At 38.6% G+C, this 18,632-nt stretch overlaps 2 protein-coding genes across 3 annotated transcripts; both read left to right on the plus strand.

Annotated features, from left to right (window-relative positions):
* The first annotated feature begins 192 nt into the window (after window positions 1-192).
* Window positions 193-5,886, plus strand: LOC6578104 (alpha-tocopherol transfer protein). Of its 2 annotated transcripts, none has more exons than XM_015165997.3 (6): window positions 193-279; window positions 4,371-4,536; window positions 4,620-4,714; window positions 4,990-5,334; window positions 5,390-5,568; window positions 5,636-5,886. In XM_015165997.3, the coding sequence occupies exons 2-6, from the start codon at window positions 4,401-4,403 to the stop codon at window positions 5,751-5,753; spliced, it is 873 nt and encodes a 290-aa protein (XP_015021483.1). In that variant the 5' UTR covers window positions 193-279; window positions 4,371-4,400; the 3' UTR covers window positions 5,754-5,886. The 2 variants fall into 2 exon arrangements, with proteins under 2 accessions (XP_015021483.1, XP_002004026.2); XM_002003990.4 differs by lacking the exon at window positions 193-279 and adding an exon at window positions 3,267-3,368.
* A 10,039-nt stretch (window positions 5,887-15,925) lies between these two features.
* LOC6578105 (transcription factor MafB) lies at window positions 15,926-18,157 on the plus strand. The gene has a single exon (XM_002003991.4). The coding sequence runs from the start codon at window positions 16,114-16,116 to the stop codon at window positions 17,647-17,649; it is 1,536 nt and encodes a 511-aa protein (XP_002004027.3). The 5' UTR covers window positions 15,926-16,113; the 3' UTR covers window positions 17,650-18,157.
* Window positions 18,158-18,632: the final 475 nt, after the last annotated feature.

Below are 18,632 nucleotides of genomic sequence, written 5' to 3' on the forward strand. Positions count from 1 at the left end.
TTTTTAATACAAATAATTTTAAAATCCTTTTTTTTTTTTTTTTTTTCTTCTTCTTCAATAAAGTAGTGTATAAATACGTCGTTGTAAAGTAACATTTTACTGCATATAGAACTTGATGATTTTAATTAAACTCGTTGGCAGGCATGAAACCGGGTTTCTGAGTCTTTTTGAGAGTGCTAGGCGAATAAAATGTTTTGTTCTAGACGATCTTTGAGTCAGTCTTAGTGCAACATTTCGAATTGTCAGTTGCTTCGCTTCAATTACGATCTAGAGTATAAAGTAATTATAATGAAGAGATAATATCAGAAGATATTTTGTGTGCGATAAACACCAATAATTCAACAACAAACAATTAAAATTTTACAAATAATTTATTTTTGCTTGGGTTCGTCTGGTTAAGCTGGTCTTTTCAGTATATGTATATTATGCTCGAATATAATAAAATGAATGCATTCAGTGTTGCTTTACTTTCAATTCAGCAAATTGAGTCATAATCAACATTTTGCAATCTGGGAACAAAATAACGACATATTAATCCTTAACCTTTCTTTCCAAGTTCATTTTAGTTCACTTAAGAATCTTAAAAATAGGCGCATCAGTCAATATTTGCGATTTGAGCCTGCGACATGGAATTTGTAACTCGATAATGCACGAAACAAACAAATAATCAAGCGAACAAATTATCACGTAATTCGATTTTTATATATTTTTGTTTCATACTAAGAAATGTGAATGTGATCTTTGCTTTGATCTTTGCTTTGTCACAAGAATTGTTTGAGTTAGTAATTGCTACAAAGAAAGTTTTTTATTTCGTTTTTGGCACGTTAATATACATTCATTATTTGTATTAGACAGATTCTATTTCGGATAGTTATTTATTCCGTAGATCCTCAGCCAAATTTGATCTTTGACAATAAAACTAATTCAGTTAAACATGATTTTCAAATGTGCAGTGCTATAATCTATAACCTAGAAATAATTAACACGCCACTACGGGGTCCTGGCATATCGAAAATGCATAATTTTAAAAATTGTAGGACTTACTTTTGAAACATCAGCAGTGACGTTAAAAAGTCACCAAGTCAAAATAATTAAACATAATAACCCAAACGGAAGTCTTATCATCATATTTTCAATTAGGTCGGATTACTATGGCATTACATTAAAATGTGCGAGGGCGACGCGGGCGATCACATCAAGAATATACATGTACAATATATTATCGGGGCAACTTAGCCTTGTTCATTCCATTTGTCCACCCGTCTCTCAGTCTGCCTACAACCTATCTAACCTAAATAACATATTAAAATATTTGCTTAGAATTTTAAATGCTTGGAAATAGACTCTTTGAATTTTACATTAGTTTTCGTGAATGTTTTCGATTGCATTATTTAATTTTGCTAGCTCAAATGTTTCGAAAAACTATATATAAAATTCTTAAATATGTAGATATGTAAATGATTTGACGTTGACAGTTATACGTAAGTTTATTTTTCAAGTGATTTTTTCCTCCTTTTTATTTTTCTCCAATAGTTATTACTATTAACCCTAATCTCATACCTATACATATTATAAACCCATTCACTAATATTTAAGAGTCTACAATCTACACTTTTATTTATTATTTTTTTTTTTTAGCTCCAATACTATTCACAATAAGTTATAATATTAAAACAAGTGAGAATGTTGCAGTCGGGCGTTAGCAACTGCAGAATACTCATTGACACCCCATTAGCAAATGAGTTTTTCTCGATTTGCCACACCCCTAATAGCCGTAGATAACTCATTTTTTACCAGTTCTTAGAACGAGTTTACGGTACAATATCTGTAAAATTTGAATGCTTATGCTGAAAAAATGTGCTGCCACGCCCCCTGTCGGCGGACATATATCTGCCATAGCCTTTTGGTCTTGGATGGTCAGCCCGAGTATATATACCAAATTTCAGGTCTCTAGCATCAATACTGCTCAAAATATAGCAGAATTTTAAAAATCATTATAGATTCAGGTCCGATTTGTTACGCCCCTAGTGGGTGTAGACATATAATTTTTTATCGATTTTTATAGAATCATAACATGCAAACAAAACGAATTCATGAAATCGCGTCGTCGATTGGCAATCTTTTGTAAAATAAAATAATATTTGATTGCAGACGTGCAAGTTCGGATCGAACGTGTACAGCTTTTGTTTTCTTTTGTACATGCATTGATACGAGCTATATATAGTGTCTGGAAACGCAGATTAGCCGAGGTTCAAGGTAAATTCTGGACGGGCACTCCCGATAACAACTACATTGTTTGCTTTCAATGAAATAAGTGGGAAATCCGACTGATAGATACTCTCATCACTGAACCCTGAACAGCCAAGCCATATAATGAATTATTTAACATCTAAGGTGTTATTTTCTCTAGCTAATGCAAACACCTACCTAGGTACATATGTAGTTGTATGGACTTTGGTTTACTTAATTTTTGTTTAGCCAAATGCACTTTGTAATGCAAAACGACTCGACCTGATATTTGCAATTTGCTAAAAGATGACAATATTCCGAGAAATATTTGTTACCCTCGAAATCAATCAGCGCAATATTCCACAAATGTCAGCATATATACATACTTATGTATATATGTATATAAGAGTCTATGAATAACAAGTAAATATATCTAGGCGAGACTGGACTGAGCGAGGTAATCTCCTAAACCCTTCGAGCAACTGATATTTAAATATTTCTTCCTTTGGTTTCTGCTTACACAAGAGGCAAAGCAGGCACACACACACATCCACACATACGAACGCACACATGGGCTGCAGTAAAATTTTACTATGGGAACTAATTGCTTAATAACTAATCTTGTAGGTGAACTATCTTTTCTTAAAGACCGTGATAATAATATTAAAATATATTGTTAAAATTAAACGAATCTGTATTCAAAATTTAGACACTGTAACGTATAATTTTCAACTAATAATTTTTTAACTGTTTTTCGATAATAATACAAAATAATAAAAAAAAAAAGTTCGAGTACAGACCTACAATAATATTTCAAATTTGTCTCTACCTCTTATATTTATACCCCAATTTCACATTTTCCATGGGTTCAGGGTATAAAAGTTTGGAGTGACATCAGAGACGCTTCTTATCAGGGCTATTGAGCAATCGAGTTCGCTTGGGTTCAGGAAGAGGCTTTCTTCACTGGGTTAAAGCGATAATCGCTGTCGCAGTCGCTGGTTCATTTTATTATCACGCATTTTGTTTGCTTGTGTTTATGAATTGTATGGGGCATTTGGTCCGATACGTCGAGTTCAGTTTCCAATTCGAAGTCGAATGTAGCTGCACGATCAAAGCATAGAATATTTATATTTAATATGGTAAACAGAACGATCCAGTGTTCAATTTCCAATCGAGCTACATATATAATTAAATTCATTCGATCATGAAGGATACTCTCTGCCTAACCTTAAATAAATAATTAATACGAATCGTTCAAAGACTGCTTAATCGAAGCAGCTTATATTATAATCGATACTGCGTGCTACTAATCACTGGCGGAGGATATATACTTTAAAGTCAGACTTCACTGTGTCATCCATGTCAAGCTCAATTGTAGGCGGCACAATTGTAGGCACACTTTTCCAGGGAAAACCAAAATGTTGCTCACGAATACGTGAAATACGTGTAGATGAATATAAAATATCTCGTTCTGTGCTCTAACGCGCAGCTAATTAATGCAACTGGAATAACTATAAGTGATATGCAATTCAAGTTTGTGTAACGCTCGCAAAATGTAGTCGAAATACTCATCAGCAAGCGACATCTTAGTAGGATTTAATAATAATAGCATGTGGTATATATAACATTTCATATAGCAATATTAGGATGAGTAAGATTTTGGGGCAGTAATTATTTTGCAGATAGCCATCAAGCTTAGCAGCATATAAGAGCAGTAAGCGCTTAGCTAAATTCATTCCAACCAAAATTTGGCAGGACTGAGAGCTTAGCAACATTTTAGCATAGCAACATTCGCTCTTGGCAACATTTAGTCTAGCAACATTTAAGTATGTGTTTGAAGGGTTGTCTTAGATATGATAGCGTGACGACCAGTATCGTTTAACGGAGAAAAACGATTATTTTTAATTGATCTATTATAAAATTGTGATTGTTTGTTAATTTGAAAATTACTTATTATCGGGTATTAAAATATTTAAGCTGTGGAAAGTGTATAATTTGTATTGGATTAAAGTTTAATTTAATTATTTGAAATGATCAAACGAATGAAAGCTTCTAGTGTCGAAATTTTTTAAGTTTGTCTTTTATTTGTTGATTGAAAAGTATATATACAAACGCAATTCATGCGACTTTTCTTTTCACAGGCCTCAGCTGAGAGTAGCACCGGTCGGAAAATGCCCGCCATTGAGCACAAGTTGAACGTTACGGAGGAGGAAATACCAGAGCCCGTACGCCTCGTAGCTGAGCAGCAAGGAGAATGCCCGAAGACCAAGCAGGAAAAAATCGATGAATTTCGAAATTATATATTGGGTATGTAGATAAGTATATACCCATGCACAGTTTGCAAATATATATGTGCATCTGCACTACTAACAAAAAATTGTATTTAATAGAGCACAAGGACTGTCAGCCCCATCGGAACGATGACAAGTACCTGCAAAAATTTCTGCGTACACGCTACTGGAAAATAGAGAATAGCTACAGATTGGTGGGTTTACCTACAGAATAAGTTACTTGTGATGAGTGGTTGAAGGAAATCACTGAAATCGAATATTTACTGAATATCTTAGATAGCGATAATGACAAGGAGGTACGGGTAATACAAAATACCTGATACCTGATGCAGAATGATTAGGAGAGTGGCTTGACTATGCTAGCTACTTTGAATCTTAGATTGTACTACAGCCACTCATAATGCCTTTTAGCAGTCCTTATACCTTTTGTCTTCTAATGCCCGACTATCCGACTACCCCCCTTAAACAGCTTTGCAACTATTACAAATTCCGCGAGGACAACAAAAAATACTATGAGAAAGTGCGTCCCTTGGACTTACGTCATCTGGGCGACGATGATATATTGACTGTGACTCCATATCGCGATCAATTGGGACATCGCATACTGATCTATCGGTTCGGTCGCTGGCGACCAAATCGCGTGACTGTGGATGACATATTTCGCGCAACTATAATTCTGCAAGAACTGGGTTCCCTTGAGCCCATCTCCCAGATAATGGGCGGCGTGGCCATATTTGATCTAAAGGACCTAGCACTCGAGCATCTGCTGCACCTGAGTCCCAGCGTGGCACAGAAGATGATTGCATTACTAGTAGTGAGTGAGACACATACATTTGCCTATCTCCATTTCTATATTATGTATACTCTAGACAACCATGCCCTTGCGCACTGCGGCCCTGCATATAGTCAATCAGAACTGGCTCTTCAATGCGGCATTTAAGATCTTTAAGCCTTTCCTCAACGCCTCCATGCGAGAAAAACTCTATATACATGGCAGCGATATGAGCTCCCTGCATAAGCATATATATCCGGAGCACCTGCCCAAGCGGTATAGTCTCCATGAATATAATTAACTATATAACTATATTTCTAAATATATTTCATATATATCCCAGGTATGGCGGTCTACATGAGGATTATCCTTATATGCTCTGGTTGGATATGCTGGAGCAACAGTGCGCGGAAAGCGAAATCCAAAAGGATATGGAACAATTGGGCTTTATTTTTAGCTAACGCACTGGATCTTGAAAACTTGAGTACTTTCATAGACTTAGGGAAGCAGGTGCATTTGATAAAATCTCATTTTAACTTTGAAATATTCGATAGGTACATTCAAAGCATATCAAATAAAGAAACAAACAAAATATGTTAGTCTATATTTATATGTCCTAAAAAAGAACAGATTATTATTATAGTAATCTCAATAGTTACTGTAGATGGACGAGTATTATGCAGGCAGATGAGTCTGTGTCTGAGTTATATGTATGTATGTATATCAGTTTAATCTTAAAATATTGTTACCTAACGAACAAATGAACCACATAAATATTGTAATAATATCAAGTATAATAATATTTGTCAGACTTGAATTAGCTGCGCTGCATCAATCGCAAAGTTTTTTAGTTCTATTTTCTAATGAAGCCCATCAGATATACTCAAGTTCATGATTGAACATGTCCAGAACTGTTCTTCGAGGAACACATATACATAGGTCTTTGTTGATTTCTTATTGATCAATCATAATTAGCCAATTATGTTATCTATTTGTTTCAATTGCTCGAGGCATACTTCGTACCCTCGACTCAAGGACACCATTCGCCTAAATTTAGCACAGTCCACACATTTGCAATTTGTCTTATGAGCCATTACGACGCTTGGCATATATTAATCAAAATGCACAAATATCCATTATGAGGTTAGGGCAGCCCAAACACTTTGAGGTTAGGTCTGGCATATGCTATAAAATTTAATGCGCCGCACATTTGCCCACCAGAAAAAAAATAAAAACAACAACAAAGAATCGGGGAAATCAAATGAGGAAACCGGTCCATATTGAAAATTGGTTCCGGTCAAGAAATCCTCTACGGCATGTTCGTTTTATGTGTTTTATATGCAAAAGTGCGTTAGAGCGAGATGGACAACACTGTCCGTGATTTGCCGTTATGGTAATTGAGTGTTGGACAACGCATCAAATGCAGCACAGCACATAAATATTTTTGCGCCTCACAAATATGCTTAATACATACACACATCCATATCCACACATATATATATATATATATATATATATATATATATATATATATGTATATATCTCGTTTTTTTATTGAATTTTTTGTTGGGCAACGGAAGCTGTCTAGTAAAAAAATTTGACTCCACCCCTAGCGAATGGTCAAACGATAGTGAAATTGATTTTGGTGCCAAGGGGTCGCCGGACTAGAGCCCCGGACATAATCTCTATGTGTGCGCCATTTGGGCGATTAAAGCGACAAGATTAAAAAATTTATTGCTCAAATATTTATAGGGGAGAAGCATCCCAAAAAACACAAAGATGCAGAATGAAGAAAAACAGAGCGAGAGAGATAGATAGATAGAGAGAGAGGGAGAGAGAGTAAGAAATATATATAAAGAACAGATAGAAAACATAGCCTACATTCAGATGTAGGTGGGGGTGGGGCAAATAGACGGACAGTGTCCCGTTATTAGCTCAGCTCCGTGTAACACGTGTGGCCAGGCTGAACTGAATATAATTTATGGCTGCCGAACACAAAAATTTATTTGTATTTTATCGCCAATAGCTGGGGCGGGCTTTCCAGGAAGGGTATTCGGAGCAGGGGAAACCGTGTGCACTTACAAACAACATATGTCACATGCAAAAGTCGAAAAGAAAGTTTCTTAAAGAAAAGATTGATTATCGTGAATCGAGCTTTGCTTTAATTATGCAGCTAATAGATAAAGCTGTTCAAAACGGTGGAAATTCTTTTCAATATTTGCATTGAATTGATTGTTAGAGTAACAACTAATGTGGCATCCATTTCCCCTATTCTTTAAATTCAATAGAATAATAAAGACTAAAGAGAATTTTACTTATAAACATAGAAAAGAAAACTACATTGATAAAAATATTTTTTCATTTCGCAATAACATTTCAGACTATTCAATCCGAAACTAATCAAGTAAGAAGGCTCCAGTCGAGACTGCTCGACTAGGAGATACCCTGAACCCTCTAAGCTAATATTCTAATCATTCTGCACTTCTTTTATGCACACATACATACACCTGCATCCACACGCACGCATAAGCCTGCGCTCTGCTAACTGCACAGTAAGCAGCGACTGCGCTTGGGCTGCGCTGCAGTGTGGGCAATATTATGAGAATTTATTTGTTGAATAATTTCTTTTGTAGACATAAGATCTTTATGAAACTTTCAAAACGTAATTATATGGTGAATATGTATGTACATTCCAAAGCACAAGTCTCTAGTACTTGAAATGCGTTTTTTACAAATTGGGGGAGAAGGGGGCGTGGTATCCAAAATCTGTAAATTACAAAATCTTTTTATCCATTCACTTTATATACAACGCAAATTTGAAGACTCCAGGTCTAAAAGTGTTCAAATTAGGCTAAAAAAACAAAATCATTTTTTCGATTATTCTCGATAAAAAAGTTATCGGATGATTTATCAAAAAATAAAGCAAACTCGTACTGCGTATGGTACACACGAGTATGCATACCAAATTTCAGCTCTCTAGCTCTTATAACTTCTGAGATCGACGCACTCATACGGACGGACGGACGGACGGACGCACAGACGGACAGGGCTATATCGACTCAGCTCGTCACGCTGATCAAGAATATATATACTTTGTGGGGTCTGCCACGCCTCCTTCTGCCCGTTACATACTTTTTCACAAAACCATTATACCCTGATTTCCCATTTTCAATGGGTTCAGGGTATAAAAATAAACTATATTTGTTGCACATCATGCATATGCAAGTCATCTATGTTCGCAATCTATCTATCATCGGATTCTTAACTGTATTTTATATTGTACTTAATATTATCAGAATTGGAGTTCATAATTAATATTTTAATCGCTAAGCATCCATGATTGATTGAGTAAAAATATGACAATTTAATTTAATTTAATTTATGATCAACTTGAAAGTGATGTTCTTGAGTAAAACTATAATCCTATATGTAATCCCATGTGTCATATGAAAATAACCTCATTGAAGTACTCTTTGCTCAACAGCGTTTATAACTTAATTCCAAGTTAAGCCATAATGATTACTTCGGCACGCACAGGACTTGTCCCCAGCCAAAGTGTAGAGCAGCTGTAAAGAAATATATTTTCCGAGCATTTATCAAGCATCGATGAGGATGCTGTTGTCGACTATTTGTGTGTGATTGTGTGTGTATGTGTGTGTTAACCAGGGTCATAACGAGGCGCCATTCATACAGTTTACACCTTCGCTCCGGGTGAGAGTAAGACCGTGGCCGTAGACGCAGCCATAACCGGAGCCGGGCCCGGAGCGGAAGTCAACACTTTGACAGCAAATATTTCAATTATATTTGGCCAGCAGTTTATTTATGGGACAGTGCAGGGTCTACAAGCGAGTATGCCCCGAGCCGAGGTCAGTTTGTCTGAGTTCGTGTTATTTACAAATCGCTGGCCATAATTTATTGTCCTTTGTTGGATTCTGTGCCAATGAGTGAATGATAAACGGCGCCCGATGATAGCCAACGACGTTGTTTGATGGATGGGTCGGTCGGGGAGAGGGTCTGGGCTTGAGGGGTGAGCGTTGAGACGGGTTGATAGGGTGACGGGGTGACGGATTGACGAGTGGTTATAGAGCTCATTAGGAAACAATTACAAAAGCGCAAGGCACACACGCACACAGTTTAGGGTTGCCAACCCTCTAAGCGCAGCTCCCTCCCTCTCTTTCTCTCTCTCTCTCTCTCTCTCTCTTTCCATGTACGTGTGTGTGTGAAAAGGTCAGGTACACCACGTCCAAATGTCAGAGTCAACTGACAACTTGACAGCTGGGTAACGCCCACAAATGTGGCCCTTGGATAATATGGTTAATTTTTGAAGTGTGGCAAAACTGGTTAGGGCTAAGGTCCTAAGCAAAGTATTATTGTCTGTTATAATATCGAAAGAAAATAAAAACTTGTTGCGTATGGCAAAGGAAGAAGATATATTACTTAACAAGTTGATCGAATCGCATTTCAAGCAAAAAATCAGTTTGATTATAAAAAAAAAAACCGATGGAGTTAACAAATGCCAACAAAATAAAATCATTTAGTACAGTTATGAATATAAAAGGCTGTCAATTATTGCAGAAAAATTACAGCCTTATTACAGTTATGCAAGGCTATATCGACTCAGCTCGCTGAACATAACGTGTTTATTAATTAATCAATCTAAGTATTACTCTAGACTTGAAATTAAATTGACGAAAACATAAACATATGCAGGCTTAAAGGGACTTAAAGGAATCTTGAGCACCTGCTAGCCCGCATTCTTCCGTTTCATAGTCTGATTTTATATCCGTTCTTTCATCTTGTATATCATCCTTCGCACACATTTGAAAGAGGTTTTGTTTCATATTAAAATGGAACCCAAAAATAATCAAGTAAAAGTCTTATCAGAAATATAAAAAAGTTTCTGAGAGCTAGAAACTAGATAATGGGCGTATAACTCTGCAACTTCTAATTACGCAGAATCCATATCTATCTGCCATCTGAAAGAATGTGTAACACTAGGTTTCCTAGTTGTGTATAGTAGTTAAAACAGTTATCAGGTCCTTAAGCAGGCGAGACAACTGCTAGGCCGTGTAGAGCGTGTATATTTGGATAAATAAATTCATTCAATATCGATTCCCTCGATTCGTGCGCATCCCCCACATTCTTTCTCATTAAATCCGCCCCGTCGCGACGAGTCAACCCGCTGGTTGCAGCTCACGTGGAAAGAAGAGGAACGACAGGAGGGCGGGCAAGCAGAAGGGGGAAGCTATACATGTTTTCTTGTTTGTTTTTTTTTTTTTTTTTTGTACTTTGCTTCAGTTGCTGTCAACACTGTCAATCGATTTTCTGTTGATTTACCAGAAATCATTTGTGATAAAACACGATGTTTCGTCATGTTTAAACTGCACTCCAGGAGATGAAGCGAGAGTATCTGTGTGTGAGTGTGTTTCCGCGTGTGTGTGTGGTTGACTGGCTGAAAATCAATCACATCATATGGCAGAGTAAAGATCCAACCAGAGAAGGGAGGAGGACAACTATGCGCTTTTAATGCTGCCTAATCCGGCGTAATAAACATTTCACGTAATATGCGGGAATCAATTGAAATGCAATTGAAAAGGACTCGTCATGCAAATATTTGACTGGATATAGCTCATGACAATGGATAAAATACGAGCACACAACCAGACATATCTGCAAATGGGGCATACGAAGGGGATGAGTCTGTGACGTGACACGAAGAGACACGCATCATGAATTAACCTAAAGAGTTCATTTAGTTCATTTATTAGAATTCATACTCCTCGATCGTATATCAAATTGTATTGTCTTTATTGTGACTCGAAAAAGATATGCAAACAAAAGTTAAGAACTCTATATAATATATGAATCTGTATAGTTTATAATCAAATTAATTCCTTTGTAGTATATCGTACATTATACATCATGTACACAAATAATAAATCGTATTCTTATAGTGGATGTAGGAAATGCTCAGATTGTTAATTTCACGGAATCATTTTTTCTGCATTCGTGCATGCAGTGGCTCACGCTCGCATCTCTAGTTTCAGGTCTTAGTCAACAGACAAAAGTCGCGGCACTTGAGCCGCGAATTAGTTGCGAATGAACTTCAATAAAAAGCGCAGCATACTTTTCGGCATGAGGGCAAAGAGTAAATAAAAGAACAATTGCCGTATCTCTGCCAGTTGACTTCCCTTCTCCCTTAAAAGGACACACGTGTCCTGCCGCCTGCTGCCTGCCGCCTGCTGCCCGCCACCTGCTTGGCCTCGTTAGCCTGCGAAATACCGTTTGGCACTCCGGCCGCTTCGGCTTGCGCTGATTATTAAAATATTTTAATTGGCCGCCAGCAAATATTTGCACACCTTTAACCCTTTTTAATATGGATAAGTGCAGCAGTTATTGTTGTCTATCCGAAACCGAAATAAATGTTGACTCTCGTTCACATTGCTAACCGCAATGCTTAAATCACGGCAGCCCGGACGAAAGAGGCGGAACACTCGGAGTAAAATGGGGCCAAGTGAGGAAAGAACAAAAATACGTTAAGTGTGAGTCGACTGCTATATGCCCTGTAATAATTTGTAGAGCGCTTATATGCAAATTTGTAATAAGCCCATTTAAAATTAAATTCAGTGATCAAATTGCAATCATATATGAAATCGGTAAAAATCTAACACAATATATTATTTTATAAATGAATGAATATTCCGTTGATCGACTACTTTGGTAAATACGAGTTACATTTTGTTTTCAGTAAGTTTCTTTTTAATGGTATATATATCGCCGTAATTTCTTCTTGTTAAGAATTCTTTGTCTTCTGATTTAAGTCCAGTTAGTAATAATTTACAATTAGGATATTTTTTTTTCTTTTGAATGTGCATTCACTTTGCACTTATCTAACATATCTCAACAGCATTACAGGGTATACGAAAAAAAGACAAATGGAGCATGCTCAGGAGTATAATTCGATTGTGTTCAATTTAATTTTGACAAGCTCCAATGGCACAGCAATCCAAGCCCAAAGGATCTGCCCCTTCTCGACAGTGCGTGTCTGTGTGTATTTGTGTGTGTGATATGGTGCATGAACTGGGCGAGGCGGCAGTTGATTTGATTTTGTTTTATGTTTCCTGCTGGCGAGGCACAGTTGCTTCCCGCCCCTTCTACTAGAGACGGGAGTTCTGTGATTTTTTTGGTCTAAGGGTAAGATTCCAGTCTTAAACAACCGCATACATAGATTTTGTGGTCAGTTTTTTGCGGCTTACCAGATTTTTGTGTGCAGTTGGGAAGATAGTTTGGAAGGCTCACATGAAAGTCAATTAAGAATAAGGAAAAGCTATGGAATGCTCGAAAAAAATCACTTGTGTATTTACTTCCACAAAAAGAGATTAAAATTGATACTTAAAACAAATGATTAACACAGATACGTAGATATCATAGATAGCTAAGGAATCAAGTAAGAAAGCTCTAGTCGAGACTGCTCGACTACGAGATCCCCTGAACCCTTCGAGAAACTGATATTTAAATTATTCTTCGCGTCTTTCTGCTTACACAAGAAACACACACACCCACAAACACACATAGGCACGCACGCATGGGATGCAGTGTGGGCTTACTATGTGAGCTTAAATTGTTAATAATTTTTCTTGTTGATGGACTTTCTTCACGAAACTTTTCGATTGTGATTGTATTATTAAAATGCGTGAATTTCCCAAAGCACAAGCTTTGAGTATTTGAAATACGCCGCTTACAAATATATGGGTGAGAGCGTGAATATTGGGCAGAGGGGTCAATTATAACAAAAATCGAGATTCTATAAAATACATATGAGTCTACATATAAAACTGAGAGACACTATCTCTAAAGGTGTAGGAGACATAATTAAATAACTTATATTCGATAAGGTCTTTAATCGATAAAAAATTAATGAGATAAGCTTTCGATTTTTAGACATAAGCTCCACATCCGCGCCATATATGCGGACATTTAAAAAAATTTCATTTCTCTAGCTCTTACAACTTCTGAGATCGATGCGGACAGACGGCCGGACGGACAGAGAGACAGAAGGACAGGGCTAAATCGACTCAGCTCGTCGTCCTAATTAAGAATATATATACTTTGTGGGGTCTGCCACGCCTCCTTCTGCCTGTTACATACATTTCAACAAAACCATTATACCCTGATTTCCCATTATTCATTCATATGAAATTTAGAGGCGGATTCTACTCCAACTACTCTGCTCTTTTTTACTATGTTTGACAGCTCATCCGTATATCCATTTTTTGACTGTTTGTCGATTTCGAGAATTATCAAACATGTAGACCTACCATAAAATATATATATTTTTGCCTTTTGTATATAGTAGATATTGGTATATAAATCGTAGCCATAGACCTACAAGCATATAAGTCGTTTTCAGCTTATGCATAAATATATGCATATATACATATGTGTAATTTCACGTGCTAAAAATATTATTAATACTGTAAATCTAGAATGAGCATGACATACATGAATTTTGATATCACCCAATCTAATAATAGATTATTAATAGTTTTTTTTTTTTTATTATATACATTTTTTGGAAAACTTTGTTTTATAATGATTTTTAGTTGTAATACGAAAAGTAAACAAAAATGCGTATGGTTTAAGTTTAAATCAATTTTTGCAAACATTTGTTAATTTCACCAATATTAAATTTGATATCACGATTCAAAAAAAGCAAAGACTTTTAGAAACATAGTTGACCAACTTTCTAGACACAAATCAAAAATATTTCCTTCTTTTTCCACTAAACGCCACGGCAGCAAATTAAACTCGATCCCAACTGACTTTAACTTTCTTTAGCTTTTTATCATTCAATTGTTAGCCCAAATTTAGAGTCCCTCTGTGACAAGCTCCGCCCATTATATAAAAAAAACTTGTTGCACGAAAGTTCGTTGACCATAAAAGGCACGGTATCCCAGAGCTCACAGCTGCCCAGAGCTCACAATAATGTTACATAAGCGAAACATAAAATCTGTTTAGTTTCTGGTAGCCAAAACATTTGCACAGCAAAGGAATTAAATTAAAATTATAAAATAATAAAAATAAAAAGCGGAAGAAAAAACACTCAACGCCCATGTCCAAAAGGAATAGGGCCAACTCTGAGCTAGCGACCAAATTTGCTGCCGAGTCAGCAGAATGCACCTGTGCAGTTCAGTCCAAAATCCTTTACAGAAGCCAAGCCAAAGCAAACACAAATACTGCTACAATATACATAGATACATACATACGCATATACACATATGTGTACACATGTGTGTATGTATGTATATGCAAAGAGTTCCAAGCAAAACAAATCGAGCGACTTATCAACACTAAAATATCTCCCATTGACTTATGCACTGGAAAACTCAAGCAGTGGATGGCCCCCAGGATGGCTACATTTCCAATGCAAGCGCCAACCGAAACGTTTGCCAGCCAACTGGAAAGTCGGCTATGTAGGAATTTCTGTGGTAGTTTCTCATAAATATGCGCGCACACAAACATTCACACATACAAACACATACAAGCCATGGTCAGCAGCAAGTGGGCGGAGCCGTGGCAGCATAAGGTGAGTTTGTATGAGTGCTCAATCGCTATATGCTCACTGAGTGTACATCTGTGTGTATCATTTTTTATGCGCTCCATGGCAATTCAAAAACGCCTACTTCAAGAACAAAACCAACAACAACAAGCTCCACAATAGCCACCACCAAAATCGAAGCAAACGACGACAAGCGACGACAAGCGACGAAGTCAACAAAAATCGAGCAAACAGTGCCGAAGCTGCGAACGAAAGAGGAGAGCGCAGCTTTCCATATGCTCGTGTATATTCCTTTACAGTGAGGCAATAGAGCAGAATAACTACACACAATTCAGACTAAGTGTTCGCTGCTTTTGACCCAGTTAAATACATATGAAAAGATAATAACATACAATTGTATTCGAAGCGGAGTAAGCTGCAAGTTTTGTTCATCTAAAATTATGTATAAAATACTTTACTTATTAATTTGATGCTGTTAAACTATTTTATTTATGCTGATAGGTCAAATATATATTTCAAGTGCATAAGTACTGCACGAAGCAGACATTTACAAAACAGAGTATAAATCATTATCATTTTAATGCAAAATATTTCATTCATGTTCATTAATTAGCGTGACACTGTGCATCGGATGAGAGGCTTTCTCACATGCACACGAGAGAGTGCCACAGGCAAATCGCGTATAACTTTAACGGTTAAAGGGTGACCTATGTTCGCTCTCTCTCACTGGCAAGCTTGTTGTTGTTGATATGGCCAAGCTTTTGCAATTCCAGCAGGAGCTCAACAGCGAATGGCGTGCAAGCTTACAGTGTGTGGAGCTACTGCTGTTGCTCTTTTGCACACAAACACACACACACTCACAGTTTTTGCGTCTATACATATGAACACTCTAGAAGCGATGCGCGCGTCGGCCATTCCGCGGCCAGGGCCACCCTGCAGTCGAGCATGCGGCTAGACTCAGACTCAGTCGCCACCGTTAACTCTTTGAAACTGGACGCAGCGAGCGGCAAAAAATAAAAACAAATAAAATAACAGAATATAAGAAAATATAAAACAAAAATTAAATGCGGGCGCGCCAAATTTTCAAAAATTGACAACAGTTTTGAAAAAAATTTGAATTATTTCTCGAGCTTAGACCAAGCCAAGTCAAGTGCAGTGCGACCTACAATAAAAAGTGTGACCAGTGTGTGTGAGTGTGTCCCTTGATATACCCCGTATTCAATCCCACCCCATAATCGAGTTGCATGTGAACCGGCAATCCAATGAAAATGGAGGATCCCACCATTGCCGACACATACGTGCAGGAGTTTAACTTGGATCACTTGGGGGTCAACAATACCACAAATAGCACCGTGACAACCCTAACACCTGTGACTATCTCCTCGACAGCCGCCGCCGCCATCGGTCATGTGAAGCGCGAGGATCATAGTCCGCCTCAACCGATAAAATGGACAAATGAGCCGCCAGCAGATGATGAAACGGATACGTTGCCACTGCCACTACCCTTGCCGCTCCCTATCGCTGTTCCGGATGCGGCAGTGGGCGCTGAGCCCTTGGCATCTGTATCGCACATTAAGCTGCGCTCCTTTTCAGGCCACCATCAGTGGCACATGGACGAACGTCGGTTGCAGCCACTCAGTCCGCCTCCCGAGGGCTATGTAGGCGGTCCGATGGGCGGGCAAGCGGTACTGGTTAATACAACTTCCGGGTCGACAACAACCGCAGCAGCTGCTGCAGCTGCCGCTGCCGCCGCTGCGGCTGCCTCGACGGTACCTGTTGGCGTGCCCTCCACTCCACCGGAGACGCCGCCCGTGGTGGGCTCCCCAAACGGCAGCAGCAGCTGCCCCAGCCAGGCATATGCCCATCATTATCATGCCGGACGCAGCAGCAACTCGGGCACCAATGTAGCCACAGTGGGTCTAAGCCAGGAGATGATGTGGCTACCTAACTCGATGCGTGCCGAGCAACAGCCCTTGGACTTGCGCCCCCTTGCCTGTCCGGGCTCTCAGGAGGAGGCCGAAGAGTGGGAGCGTCAGCGGGAATATGCCATGCAGGCCGCTGCAGCGGCTGCACATCATCATGGACATCCACTGATGCAGAGCCATCATCACCATGCCATCAGGCATATGGCGCAGGCACAACACCCCACACATCCGCACTTTCACAGTCTGGAGCACGCTCTGCCCATCAATATGCACTCGAATTCGGCCAACTCGTGTGCGGGCAGCCCGGGCCCGGCCAGTGTTCCACCCAGCAACTTGTATCCAACGATCTCCAATTGTGGACCACATGTGCCCTCGGCGGGCAGCAGCAGCGGCGCCAGCAGTGCCTCCAACTCGCGGGGCTGTGTGCGATCGATCCTGCAGCCGTATCGCCCACTCTCGGCCAGCTCGACGAGAAGCTCCAATAACTCGCCTCACACCTGTTCCGGCGCCTACAGCAATGCCACGCTGGAGGATTGCATCAACGACGACATGCTGACCACTCTGACGGTGCGGGAGCTGAACAAGCGACTGCATGGCTGTCCACGCGAGGAGGTGGTCCGGCTGAAGCAGAAGCGCCGCACGCTCAAGAATCGTGGCTATGCCCAGAACTGTCGCTCCAAGCGCCTGCATCAGCGCCACGAACTGGAGAAGGCCAATCGTCAGCTCAACCAGGATCTGCATCGACTGAAGCTGGAGTATTCGCGCGTCTGCCAGGAGCGCGACAGCCTAATGCAGCGCCTCCAGCAGCAGAGAACTAGCGCTGGCGCCGCCGCCGGCGCAGATAGTCAGAGCTCCCCAGAGTTTTATCTATGACGCCAACTGGCGGCGGCCTCATCAGCTTCCACCTCAAACAACTCGCATCCGTTGCAGCAGTCGCAGCAACATCGTGCCTCGCATTCGCATTCGCATTCGCATTCGCACTCTAATCCGCATCCGCATTCGCATCCGCATCCACATTCGCATCCGCATCCGCATCCGAATCCGCAGTGGCCGCCCCAGCAGGTGGTCAACTAATTAAGTCTGGTAAATGACGCCTTGAAATAGTCCACAGATGAAAAAGGTTTCCCAACAACATTTCTATTCCCCTTTTCCTTGATTTGCATATAATCCCAGCTAAACTTCAATTGAAACAGATTTACATCTTTGCGGGATTTGCATCGTATTTACACATTTTATGAAAAGCCCTATTCAACTTTCAAATTAAAACATATCTGCGTTTCAATCAAAAGCTTAATCCAAAATTTTCTCAATAATAGATATTTTAAATATTTTTCTTGGCTTTTATATTATTTGAATCAACCTTCACTAAAAAAAAATTGCTTTAAAAAATATATATTGAGTAACATTATTTCGGAATATTAAAAAAGAACTTTTTTTAAATAATCTGATCTTTCATGATTTAAAAAAAAAAATACTACTAAAACTGTAAAAATTAAATTTTATTCTTTCAAACTTTATAAAATCTAAATAGAATAGGAATTTAGTACATAATTAGAATTAAAGAATTATGAAAGATGATAAGACCATTTACGGGAACTAAGCTTCTACTAATCTAATAGATTTTCAGATTAAGGAATAGGTTTTTCAAATTAATTATCATTAAATTTGTAAATCAGTCAGCCACAGACTATATGATGAAGTTTATTATTATATTTATACATATTTGATTTTATATTTAATATTACATTCGGAGTTTCGGAATATTAAACTCAATGAAAATGGTTCACATATACGAAATAACAGTATTGGGGTTCCTTTCACACATGTGGATTATTTGAAGGCGTACCTCCGATTCA

Source organism: Drosophila mojavensis, unplaced genomic scaffold (genome assembly GCF_018153725.1).
Source record: "Drosophila mojavensis isolate 15081-1352.22 unplaced genomic scaffold, ASM1815372v1 contig_49, whole genome shotgun sequence".
In the NCBI taxonomy this organism is placed as follows: Eukaryota; Metazoa; Arthropoda; class Insecta; order Diptera; family Drosophilidae; genus Drosophila; species Drosophila mojavensis.

What these genes read in the sequence shown, in the direction of transcription:
- LOC6578104 (XM_002003990.4), top strand. An exon ending in TAGAGAATAGCTACAGATTG is followed by an intron (nt 4,715 to 4,989) that starts GTGGGTTTACCT and finishes CCCCTTAAACAG; the next exon opens with CTTTGCAACTATTACAAATT. An exon ending in CCGGAGCACCTGCCCAAGCG is followed by an intron (nt 5,569 to 5,635) that starts GTATAGTCTCCA and finishes TATATATCCCAG; the next exon opens with GTATGGCGGTCTACATGAGG.
- LOC6578105 (XM_002003991.4), top strand. Translation starts at nt 16,114, where the DNA reads ATGAAAATGGAGGATCCCACCATTGCCGACACATACGTGCAGGAGTTT.